The 13,005-nt window shown below is 44.4% G+C and overlaps 1 protein-coding gene across 26 annotated transcripts in view; it reads right to left on the bottom strand.

The window, feature by feature from the left end:
• Positions 1-683: 683 nt before the first annotated feature.
• Epb41l3 (erythrocyte membrane protein band 4.1 like 3) overlaps positions 684-13,005 on the bottom strand; it is a 233,803-nt gene continuing 221,481 nt past the window's right edge. For 10 of the 26 annotated variants that reach the window (XM_029471180.1, XM_029471190.1, XM_029471176.1 and 7 more), the window contains 8 exons: positions 10,171-10,245; positions 7,329-7,451; positions 6,403-6,780; positions 4,705-4,836; positions 3,915-4,013; positions 3,386-3,466; positions 2,994-3,110; positions 684-1,831 (listed from right to left, as the gene is read on the bottom strand). In XM_029471180.1, coding sequence (XP_029327040.1) covers positions 3,000-3,110; positions 3,386-3,466; positions 3,915-4,013; positions 4,705-4,836; positions 6,403-6,780; positions 7,329-7,451; positions 10,171-10,245 — 999 coding nt within the window. In that variant the 3' untranslated portion in view covers positions 684-1,831; positions 2,994-2,999. The other 16 variants (XM_029471201.1, XM_029471182.1, XM_029471185.1 and 13 more) reach the window with 5 other exon arrangements.

Raw genomic sequence — 13,005 nt, 5'->3', positions numbered from 1 at the left:
TAGAACCCAGTTCTCATATTTGTATGACAGCAACTTGCCCACTAACTTACAAATGCTCTCATTTTTAACATCAGAACTCATGGCAAATCATGGGCATGAAGATGTCAATAAAGGCAGGCATTACTTTGTATCTTGGCTTTCATCTCTACTATGTGAGGAATTTGACAGAGCAGCTGGGTGAGGTCATACCAGCCTTGGCAATACCATCTGATTTATTCAGCTGTGGAGCTGACATCTCAAAGAGCGGTGCTTCTTGGCTGGACTAAAATAATTCAGAAACACAAATCCCCTATTCTCAAAAACTGAAAATGAGAGTCCCTTGTGACCCTCTGAAGCCATTGTAGGTTAACTGAATATTTATATAAATGTATTTTGCTAACACCCCCAACCCATCAAAGGTCTGTACACCATGAAGTGAATGTGTGAATCTCTAACCCTGACTACAGGATCGTTCCATATTTCAGCCAGATGAGGCCTTTGTTTTGTTTTGTTTTCTTTTTGGAGACAGGGTTTCTCTGTGTAGCCCTGGCTATCCTGGAACTCACTCTGTAGACTAGGCTGGCTTTGAACTCAGAAATTCGCCTGCCTCTGTCTCCCAAGTGCTGGGATTAAAGGCGGATGCACACGTGAACCCTGGGTACTAGACCACACAAAAGGGCAATCACTTCACATGGAAGACAAGAGCTTTTCAATGCATTTGCCATTTTTATTTCGAGATGCGGTGACATCATTCACGACGGGCTGTGATGCAGTTGACAGTGTAGTGGAGAATATATCTTTCTGGAGGCTATTTATAACTAAACACTAGATATTTTAATTACAGTGGAAATTCTGTACAATTTAAGGCTTGGCTCTGAACTAGATTGTAAATATGGACCAGATTTGTAAATAAAACACCTTATTTTGTTCAAGTAAATGAAGAAAAAAAATCAATGAAAAGAATACAAGGAAAAAGGAAAAAAAAAACCAGAAAGCAAAAGTAGGTAGAAAATTCCCTGGAGTGAATTTTCATAATATTGTTAACTAACCAAAAAATACATGTTTTTCCCCAAACAATGATTCATTTACATATTGAGGGTTGGCTTAGGTAATTCCGGGAATCTTTCTGGATTTGAATGGAGACCAGAGCAAGTGAGGAGGAAGAAATTACATCAGTATGTGCTAAAACCAGTGCTACGTTATAACAAAGGAGAGACATAAAGCAAGATTGTAAGCATTAAATAGTTCTAGAGGGTCAGAGAGTCGTTACTGCTTGTGGTTGAGGATAATAAAACCAGATTAGACAAGGACAAGATTCAAGTGGTTTACTGGATAAGGTTCGTTATTGGCACATCTAATCTGGGGTAAATCTGACACACCGGACCTAGACGGCTGATAGCATTGTAGGGTGATTACCATTTACTGTAAACAGAGAATTTGTCACCTATGAAACTGTAGTTCAGTTGAGACTTTAATAATAAACTATGAAAGGCATGAGCTGTCGATGGGTTACGTGAGATCACAGTTTACATTGTTGGTTATGAACGTGCAGGGAGAGTTGAAAAAGGAGACATTTTTGGTGAAAATTAAAAGTTTTACTGTTTTTGTGATTTTTCTTTTTTAATCGTTGCTTCATGCAGTATCGGTTTAGTGATGCTGATTTGGATTGCTTGGATTGCGGAAGATCTCTCTGCCAGGGTAAAGAATGATCGAATGGTCAAGGTCAGCTCTCCCGGGTCAGAATTTTCCACGGACGGATAGAAGTCAGTTGGGTTAGAAGAGGGAATTCCATGTAGGCTCCGGTTTTCCTAACGGTTCACATGACTGGGTTCATGTGCAGGCTGAGTTATTCCTGTGGGAAGAGAAAAAAAAAAATTGGTTACTTTCTCATTTGAAAACATCTGAGTGGTCACACACAAAAAAGTACCTCGGAAGCTCGAGCGCTCATTCTGACAGGAAACCATCACACTGCAGCTGAAAATTGCATCACCCATGCCCACCGCAGGGGGTGGGGGTGGGGGACAATCTTCCTCCCATTTCCTTTCGCTTTCAAGAATCGTATTAATTTAAATCTGTGTGGGTTTAGCATTTATTTTCTTGGTTTTAAAGAGATATTATTCAACAATCTAAATGTTAAACCCGAGAGATGACTCTGGACAAATCCTTTTCAATAATCACTCTGGAAGTAAGGAGCAAGCTGCTACAGCGGCACTCGCGGCACTCGCGGCACTCGCGGCATTCACGGCCCACTCAAGGATGCTCACGGCCACCTGAGTCCTTGCATGGCAGGTGGGTACACAGGGCAAAGCTGTGCACACAGAGGGTAGACTTTGCTCATGATGCCGACCACACAGATTGGCAAGGCATGCAATTTCAGGAAGGAAACAGGATGACAAGGTCTGCAGTTTTGCCTCCCCCCTCTCCCCTCACCGCCCCGGCGCAGTATAGGAGATATAAGACATTCAAAAAAGGAAGTTAGTGCTCAGTTCCGAACCAAACCAAACAATCTCAGGCACAGACGTTTATCTTGGAAGGGTGAGTGCGCTTCCAAGGGACGATGCTGTATTATCGAAAGCAAGGAAAGGGGTACGGCTAATTCCTCTACCGCTACGAGTTGAAACACACATTCAGCTTGTCCTAAGAGTATTAGGCCACGTGGCGAGTAGAGTCAAATCTGACATTTCAAATTTGGGTAACGAGAAGGCGGCAAAGTCCAGGTGGAGGCAGCAGCAGCAGCAGCAGCAGCAGCAGCAGCGAGGTCGTGCAAGCAAGGAGCCTTCTCTCCCTCTTCCTCTCACTGGCGTGGGCGCAAAAGCAACCCTGAAGAATAGAACCTCTTTGTGGGAGGCAACCCAGGAGAACCCACAAGCCAGTTCTCCATCTTCTTGCTAGCCAGCCCCACACGTGCCAGTGAGGGAATGGAGGAGAGGGCGGATCAGGCGAAGGATGGGAGGGAAGTGCCCCATGCTACATGCCACAGAGGCAAAGCCTGGAGGATCCGTTCCACCTCTTACCTGTGGTCAATCCTCTCCGTCCTCTGGTGTGATTTCTGTCTCTTTATGGACTACTACTTTGGTCACTGACATGTCTGGGTGCTGCTCTTTGGCCTCTTTAATTGCCTGAGCCAGCGCCTATCCCCGGGAAATCACAGAAGGGCGAAAACAAAAAGGAGGTGGGACATGCATGAGCAGTAGCAAGATGTAGACTTAGGAGCTATATCTACCCCCACAGTTAACACCGAGGCACAATGATTATGGGAGGATTCAAAGGCATATACTGGAAAGTTAACTTGGAAACTTATTGCAGAATACGTGCTGGACCAGGAAGATTAGCACTGGGAACCGAAAGGCCAGCGCGGTCACATTTACTCCTCGGACAGAGTGGTTACCATCCTCACGCATACTACCTGGTCATGGTCAATGTCAGCATCCCCTGTGATGACTATTCGCTTCTCAATCCTCGTCTCCGAAATGCCTCCTTTCACAGTCTAAAGGAAACAGAAGAGCTTGGTTGAGTTATCTGCTGGGGCAGTGGTGGACATGGTTGTGGTGAGAAGCCTAGCTGTCTGTCATTCAATCTTAACAGAACTAAAATAGCAGTCTATCTCAGATGTTTAGCATGTTTACTTTCACAAGGGAGGGTATGGTTGAGTTCCTTGGGTTCGGTAGATCCCAAGGTTTCTGTGAGATCCACTCTATGCCCACCACTGCACTGAGCATCAAGGACACCAGAAGGAACCCTCAACAGAAACTAGCGTAGCAGGTGACAGACGCATGCTAACTACACATGTTTTAAAGTTCACTTTTAATAAAGCTATCTTGGCATCTGAGAGGCAACGAATGAATTCCTTATGCAGCCCAATCTGTCCACGGCTCTGATGAGCGATGACTTTCACCACCTGTCAGGAAATCCCGTGGATTGTCTCCCCCACTTACTTTGGTGATGTGTGTGGTGGTGGTAGTACTAGTGGTTTCAGACGTGATCGTCTGGGCGCTCATTAGCACACCTGGCTCCAGATCTGCCCCAGGATCGACCTAAGCAGGGACAGGAACACACAAAGCACACAGGCACCGTTACATTTCCTCTCCATAGGACTGGTCCATTCTTTAATGTACTGCAGTGAGGGAACACAGCCCTCCCATCTAGGACTCCATCAACACAGATGGGAAATACTCAATATCCATTTGCAAGCAGACTAACGTGTTCAGATATCTGACAAATAGTGGAGTGTAATAACCACCCACTTATATTATATTGGGTTTATATTGTGCAAGGTTGTGCAAGCCATCTATGAGATTATTGAAACTGTGCCGAGGATGTTCAAAGGTTAAAAGGAAATGTTATATTATTCTAGGCAAGGGATTGTAGCACACACCGGTAGAACACACTTCTATGAAGGAAGAATCGCTCTCTACCATCCTTGAACAGTTCAGTTTGCAAGGAGCCAACTCCAGGCAAAGCTCCAGGTAACGAGGGTTAACAAACTGAGACTTAATAAATGTGAGCCGTGTGTGTGTGTGTGTGTGTGTGTGTGTGTGTGTGTGTGTGTGTGAGCGAGCTCTCTTTGGCATCCATAGCTGTACACTCAGGTCAGTTGTATTGCACTGTTCTTTAAGATGTGGTGTGGATGCAGGATCCTCCAACCGCTCCTACAGATACTGGGTCGCTCGTTTCGCTTGAATGCGCCAAGCCATGAAGTTGCCAGGCTCTCACAGACCATCTTACCTGAGATGACTCGTACGTGATGGTTTTCGTTTCCGTGTGGACCACGGGCACCTCCTTGGTAGAGATCTCTAGCTTTGCTCCTCCTGGAGAAACACTGCCCACACTCGTGCTTTCTACCCTCACGGTGGATGACTGCATCAGTGGGAAGCAAAAGGAGGAGAGGTTATGGGGCTGTGCTCACCAGCTCAGTTTCTTGCTCTTCTTGGTCCTTTTGTTCTTGACAAAGGTGTCCTTACTAAGTGAGGGGGTGAGATGGGCGGGGCACACAATAAAGGCCTCTTCGAATTACAGAGTTGTTAATGTAGATTGCTCAAGGCCATGGAAACGTGTGAAAGGAAATTAAAGACTAGTCTCTTCTGCCCAATCTCATATATAAACGCTAACATCCTTAAACCTCTCTGTAAGTTAAATTAGCAACCAAGGACTAGGCAAGTGTAATAGCATCAGTTGCCACCCACCAATGTTTGGAGAATCTCAGTAAAAGGGTAAAGAATAAAGTTCTCTGAGTTGGAGGAGAGCTTTCTGGTCCTGGAAAAGTCAGTAATAGATCAGAAATAAATGTCAGGTCTTGGATGTCTCAGTATCTTCTTGTTTAGTTTTTGAAATGAAAATTATGCCATTTCCCTTTCTTTTTCTCCCTTCAAACTTTCCCATGTGCCAGCATCTTACTTTCCTTCAAGTGCAAAACCTCCTTTTCTTTAATTGTATATATATATATATATATATATATATATATATATATATAACTTTGTTATATAAGATTTTGTTATATATTAAAATTTATATATGTATATATTCCTAAATATGTAAATACAACCTGCTCATTCTGTATAGCATGACTATGTGGAGATGCTTTCAGGCTGACTGTTTGGTATTAGATAACCTGTAGAGAGAATGCCTTATGTACTGTATGTATGAAACACTTGTCAATTGAAAAGGCTGTGGCCTATGGCTTAGGCAGGAGAGAGAGGTGAGACATCTGGGAGGCAGAAAGGATTCTGGGAAAGATATAGCCAGGAGATTAGGCAGGAAGATGTAAGGAGACAGATGTAACTAGTCACATGGCAGAAAGGAGGTTAAAATAAATGGGTTATCTTAAGTTATGATTCTAGTCAGAGAAGAGCCTAGCTATATGGCCAAGGCATTTGTAAATAAAAAAAAAGGTCAGGTCTTCTTTTTAAAATCTATTATTATTAGTGTATATATGTATATTTGCCTATATATGTATGTATGTGTGCGTGTATGTGTATGCATGTATGTGCATGTATACGTGTGATGTGTGTGTGTGTGTAGAGGTCAGAGGACAACTCCCAGAATGTGGTTCTTTCCTTGCACTGTGAGTCCCAGGGACCAGGGACTGAACTGGAGTCGTCAGGCTCCTGTGACAAGCTCTGTTAGCCACTGAGCCATCTTTGTGGCCCTCAAAATTTCCAGTGTGTAATCATTGGTCTCCCATGTTTTTTCTTCAGTTATAATTTCAATGACAGAAGCCACATCCTTGGATTACGCATCAGTGGTTACTAGCTTCTATGTGACCCCAAAATCTGGAAACAAGCATGGAGTCCCTGAACTGCCACGCCAAAGGGGAAGATCAGAGAGGAAAACCAAAAGGCCCGTGTGCGCGAAGAGACACAGAATTAAATCCAGCTCCACTTTAACTCCGCCCTGAATCCCAGGAGGGGAGGAACTACCACTTACCTCAAAATGAGATTTTTGTTCCAAACCCTCAGAAGCGCGGACGGGCAACACCTGCTCCTCCTCATGGGAGACAGTGGCTGGCTGTTCCTGCTCCGGGGCAGACTGGTCAACCTCCTCGCCTCTCTGTTCCTTGGCTGCTTCCGTCACAGAAGAGCCCTCCTTCCCTTTCCCACTGTGGCGGCGATCTGTGGGTGTGGATTCTGCAGCATCAACTTCATCCCGGGCTGTGTGCGAGGCATCCCCGCTGGCGTGCACACTCATCACGTGCCTCTCCTCTACCAGTACCGTTTCCTGCAACACTTTCTCCGTGCTGAGGGGCTGAGGGTGTGGGGTGGATTCCACCTCTGCTTCAACGGGCTCAGTCTTTGTTTCCAGTTTCTGTAAGGGAAGAGTACAGGGTCTGGGTGATCTTTCATAAAATAAAACAAACAAAATCCTCAAAGCTGTCGCACGAGGATGTCCACAGCCAGCATCAAGAGCTCATATGCCCAAACACCGATGGAAATAAAAACTAACTTTCCTTTCTCCCACCAGCTTTGAGGTGTGCCTGTCTGACACACACACATTGGGTCCTGCATAGCTTCCTTTTGGACAAATCGTAGTAAAATACACAAGGAGAAAAAGAGAGGAAGCTTTGCAGGGTACTCAGACCCAACAGATGAAGACAAAATGTTTCTAAAAGTAGAATGCTCATCTTGAAGTGGAGTGGATGGCACATGATCAATGCATGGAGCAGCCAAAGGACAACCACCGAGGACACCTTTGAGATGCAGGAAGACAAGGCCACTTGCATGCAACACACACACACACACACACACACACGCACACACACACACACACACACACACACACACACCTGCCGCAAACTCACAAAGCAAAGCAAATGGATACATTCAGAAACACCAAGGATGGGAGCCAACGGCCACCTGCACCCAGCTCTGGGTAGTAGACGAAACCCCTCCTATGAACTCTGTGGGTTTCCGCGCAGACTCTAACAGACTGAGGATCTCCGAGCCATCCATCAGCTTCTCCCCAGAAGACTGTTTAGTCTGAGTGAACAAAGAAAGGAGAGTCAAGCACGAGAGAGACAGCTCAGACACAGCATTCATTCTCAGCTTGTTAGACAAAACTGGAGGCAGAGGAAAGGGAGCAGGAAGGAAGGAATCCAGGAGCAGCGCTTGGAAACAGAAAAGAAACGGGGGCAGGGGGGCATAATAATGTAGCGAACTAGGCAACCACGAGCCCTCGGGTGCTAAAGCAGAGAGTTATTAGGATTAGGGCGGCGCCGATCTAAGCAGGTCATTTCCCCTCATCATTGCAAGCCACAGAAGCGCGTCATCACACCTTGGGAATGGGCAGCTGGAAATAAAATGGGAGAGTGTTTTAATGCTGACGTTGGACTGCAATATTGATTTAATCATGGAAAAATCCATACCAAACCAAAACAACAACAACAACAAAAAACCCCAAACAAAAAACAAGCTGGGCCGGGCTTGCGGCTCTCAATAAAAAGCCAAGGGCAAGAAAAACGGAAAAGGTTCAGGGTGGAAAGGCGCCGCTTCAAAAACTGTCATGCTGGAATCTTAAGCGGTGACCGAATGAGAGCCACTGGTTACCACCACTTGGGATGCGGATGATTCGGTGACGTAGTGAGCAGTAGCGACAGTAAAAGCCGGCTCGTGGGAGTACCGCCACTCAGACAGGCTCTTCCTGCGCGGGCCAAAGGGCCCCACCTTGAGGACCTTGCACTCCGGCTCCTGCTGGGGTTTGCTGAACTGGGGATGGGCAGTTGCACCCTCTCCCAGCTTTGGAGCCTTCTGGGTGTCATCTTCCTCAGGGCTTTGCCGACGAGATTCAGCTTCCTTAATGGGCGCTAGGGATTCTGACAGTCTCCGCTTCGGGGTCTGGACCTCGGGAGCTCTTCTGGATTTCTCATCCGTCAGGGCTTCCAGGACCTCGTATTCCACCAGCAGGGGACCCACCCTCATGGCCTCTGAGGCGCCTCTCTCCATCTTCTGTAGGCCTTCCAGTGTGGAGAGCTGCGGTCCTTTCTCCCCGTCTTTAGCTTTCCCAGTCATGGTGACAATTCTTCCTGAGACAGTGTCGTAGGATTTCCCTAGCGTGTATATCTTCTGCTTGTTCTCTTCTTTCAGCTGCATTTCTCTGGTCAAGTCGTCGAAGCCATGCATGTCTATCATACCAGACTTGAGCAAGTCGGCTGGGATCTCACCGGTTTTACTGCTCACAGTCACCACCTTGTAAGTCACAATCTTTTTCGAATCACCATCAACTACCTCAGTGGGTATTTTGTCTACAATAACCCAATCCTCTGTGCCCTATATTCGAAATATAAAAGCTAAATTAGAAAAGCCCGTGGTACCTGGTTTCTAAAATAAGAATTCTTTACCAAAAAAAAAACAGGGCATAAACTACACTCAGGCATGGGATAGGATGGAAGCCAAGGGCCACTGCTGTCATCTAAGGATTGTGGCCACAGTCTTCGCTCATCTAAAAATGTACTAATTTCAACCAGGATATGTTCTGTGGGGCAGCACTTCAAGTTTCTTTAAATAGGATCGTATTTTGCCAATGGATTTTATAAGAAACCTATCTACCCCATGTTTGGCATCCAGTTGCTTTTTAGTCTTGAGGCTGGATGGTATAACTGAGCTGTCTAGCCTTACATGCATACATATGCACAAAAGACATGTTTCCTTGCTTGCTGTTGTTCTACCGTGCTCCTGAGACTGGCACTTTCGTAAGGAAGTTGCCGGTGTTCTCTAAGTTTCTGTAAACACCATTGTCCACAGGTGCAAATCCTTATCTAGGGATAGCATCTCATGAGTAGCCACGGCATCGATGTACATTGAATGCACCTGTATTCAAGGTAGCGGACTGGAATTTCCCCAGATGTAAGACTACTGACCAGATCCTTTTATAGATAAGACTTAGTGGCTCGTAGAGTGCTCCAATCTTAATTATAACTATGGTTCCATGTCTCAGTAATTTTTCTCCAACTTTCTTTAGCATTAGTTCCAACTAGGGAGAAGAAAAGCAAGAAACCCTGACCTACAGGTAAAGCTGACAGGGTAATAAGATGGACTAACAGCTAGGCAGCCCACCAGGTTAAAGAAGGAAGAGCAACCACCTTAGCACAGCTGAGCCTTGTGTTTTAGGCCTTAAACTCAGGTGCTTTCTTTTGTACTGACTGTAGCCTGAGAAATTGAATCTAGATACGTGCTTGTGCTAAGCAAAAGTAATTATAGGTTTATCTACATGCTGGCGTTGGGAGTGAATGGCGAAAGGAAATGAATGGGAAAAAAATAACCTCTAGGGTTGATGGGACAGTTTTCTGGAAAATTATCTGATGAGCAGTAGTGACAGAATCAGCGGAGACTCCCTCCCGTGTTTTCTCAGTCACACTTGGCTAGTAAGAAAACCAATATAAGTTCAGAATCAGTCAAGGCCATTTATGGTAGTAGCAGTGTACAGATGCAAACAGACAGACAGCGAGGAGGTTAAGATTATCACAAGCAGAACGGAAGCTTCAACGATAACTTTTATCAGGTAGAAGTCCTGGGCAGTACGAAATCGACCACTAACATAAATTCCCTTCCCCAAAGTCCAAGCAAATTAACATACCCGAGTTAGCTTCAAACAAGGAAAACTAAAGATGTAAGAAAAAAACAAAAACAAAAAAAAACGAGGCACTTCAATAATGCTGGAGAGGGATACTTTATGCAAATACCACATGTTTTTGCCTTTTACCTGAGACTCAAGGAATGGCGAGCTTCCTTGCTGTAAAAATACAACTTTCTCAGAAATCTCTCTCTCTTCTTTGGTCTGTTTGAATAAATGGGATTGGGTTGAGGAAGGGGAAGTAGACATGTTCCAAAAGGATAAGTTAGGAAGCCATGCATGCTGTATCTCATACACATTCGTATCATTCATGTCCTCCTTGAAGAATTACAAATTTGAAAAAAAAAATGACCGAGAACCATTTCAAGTTTTAATAATTTGATCCAGAGGGCAATGCTATTTTCTGAAATGGATGCTCACACAACTCCAACATTTTTATATGTCTGCAGACACAGAACACACAAAAGTGATGGGAAGGGATTCTTGGCATTTCTAAGGGCCTCTCTCATGGCCCTCACAGCACTGAAAGGAAATGTGAAGAGAGTATTTCTAAGAGTATGTTAGGGAAAAATGCTCTCTTCTGCTTCTCACCAGTAGCCAACCATATCCTTCCTCACCCACATGATGCTTGGTAGTGAAGAAAATGCCCACATGGTTAGCCACTTGTCCTGGGTAGCTTTAACTGTCAACTTGATAAAACTGGAGTCATGTGAGAAGGAAAAACTGGCAGCTGGTAAATTTCTCCTGAGACCAGACTGGCTTGCAGGCATGTCTGTGGGGGACTGTCTTGATCGTTAATTGTGTGGACGGTGTCATGCCCTGGGCAGATGGTTCTGCGATGCATAAGAAAGATAGCTAAGCATGAGCCTGTGGGTGAACCATCAGGTGGCTTCCTCTATGGTCTCTGCTCTGAGTTCCTGCTTTATGCCCACCCTGACTCCCTTCAGTGATGGCCTGGGAACTGGATAAGCCACACAAGCCCCATTGTCCCTTAAGCTGCTTCTGGACAGAGGTTTTTGGATTTTTTTTGTTTGCTTTTTGTTCTCTTCCTCACTTCTGCTTGAAAAAAGACGCTGTGAGTGAAAAGTGTCTTTTAACCTACATTTATAATAACTGCCGTAATAGTCATTCCATGACTATTACTTGAACCATTCACTTGAATAAACTTGGTTATTTCTGCAAAGATGTCTTTGCTGGCCTCCAAGCAAATAAGAGTCAGACTTTATTTGAACATCTATAATATGGCGAATAAATGATTTTAAAGTTAATTTCAGATGATCTGGAAATTTTAAATCACACCCTACTTTTCTTTAATGTGTAGAATCAAGAAACTACCTCATCCCTTGAGGTAGGAACCAGCCCCCCGAGTTTTAAAATGTGGCCCCTTTGTTACTTCCGTTTGCCTTAAACAGACCTAATTCACATGGCAATCTCATAACTACCAGGCCAGTTTCTGCACAGTTTACAACTCCATACAGTAGGGATAGAAAGAATATTTTAAAAATTAACCTAAAACTAATCAGGCAAAGTTCCAAATTTCTAGAAGAATGGAATTCTTCCAACAAACGGTATCATCATAAGCAATTTACTTTTATGAAACTACAGTTTAGCCCACATTCGGAACCATGTGTCACTCACAGAAACAGCTAGCACAGTGGGATACATTTTGAATTCAACTCTATACACGGCTTACCTCCCGACCTAAGCCAGTACTAATAAAGCGACTATTTGTCTACTCGTCATTTAGTAAGGACTAGAATTGCTTGCCTATAGGAGGTTGTAAGGGAACATCTAGAACATTCTGCAGGACATACTGTTCTCAGATGATCCTCTCTCAAGAGAGGTGAATAACCAATTTTCTCAGGGGAAAAATATTTCCTATCCTGTTGCAATTCTGGAGGAAGACATTGCAAAAGATAACATCGACTCTTACTCCAGTTATTATAGACAGATTCAAAGACAGTTTTCACTCATGGCGTCTCTTTTCAAGCAGAAGTGAGGGAGAGAAGTTCAAATTATAGGTGCTCTTCCAGAAAAAAATGTTAGACCTCTAATTATAATCACTGAGATAAATGTTATCCCAAAGATAAAAGCTAAGGATTCAAAATCTGGCGCCTAAACAGCGTTTTTCAGGAAACCTCCTGGTTTAAAAAATAAACCAACAAAACCCTAATTTTAAAAATATGTGCCTGTTATATTGGAAACCTCAACAAGTCACATTTAGAACTGCGTGTCAATAACAGAAACAGCTAACATTGGAACCCAACCGTTGTCCCAACTAATGAAGTGACATGCTTGTGAGGAATGTGAAGCCTGTACACAGGTGTCTCCATTACAGCGAAGAATACAGTCACGTGCACATGACAGCCATTTTACTTACTGAGTTATGGACAAATAACTCTGCAATGTACTTGGATGCCAAGCCCAAAATTCGTAACACTAGTCTCTGGATTATTAAGGTTTCCTCCTAATAAATGTGAGAGAGTAGATGCATTTGAAAACATATAAGCTGCAAACAATGGGAATCAACCCATCAGTGTCCATCTCAAAGCTGAGATATTAGGCTCACTACACGTCCTGGGCTCACCATATCATAATGGTGACACGTCCTGGCCTGCAGGAAGTGCAGGCCAAAGACGACAATACTGGTACTGCACAGGTATTAACACTGCTCTTTTCATTGGGATTTGGAAAATCTGGGTCTCCAAGAAAGCGCTAAAGAGTACAACTCTAAGATGTGCTTAGCCTACGTGGCATGAACGGGGCCGCTTTGGGGACTGTGTGTGCCCTGTGCTGCGGATCACATGCCTCTTTGGTGTTAACTGATCTGTGTGCTAGTGTTAATGGGGACTTGATGGTAGCCCCTGCTTTGGGGGCACGCCTGCTATTTCTCTGCTGTTCCTTCACACTCAGATGTTTGAAACTTGGAATCATTGGCAATCAAAGTCCAACTTTAATGTGGAG

The sequence above is a fragment of the Mus caroli genome, chromosome 17, assembly GCF_900094665.2.
Source record: "Mus caroli chromosome 17, CAROLI_EIJ_v1.1, whole genome shotgun sequence".
NCBI classification, from domain to species: Eukaryota; Metazoa; Chordata; class Mammalia; order Rodentia; family Muridae; genus Mus; species Mus caroli.
Note: the sequence above shows the minus strand (reverse complement) of the source record. Positions and strands in the feature narration are given on the sequence as shown.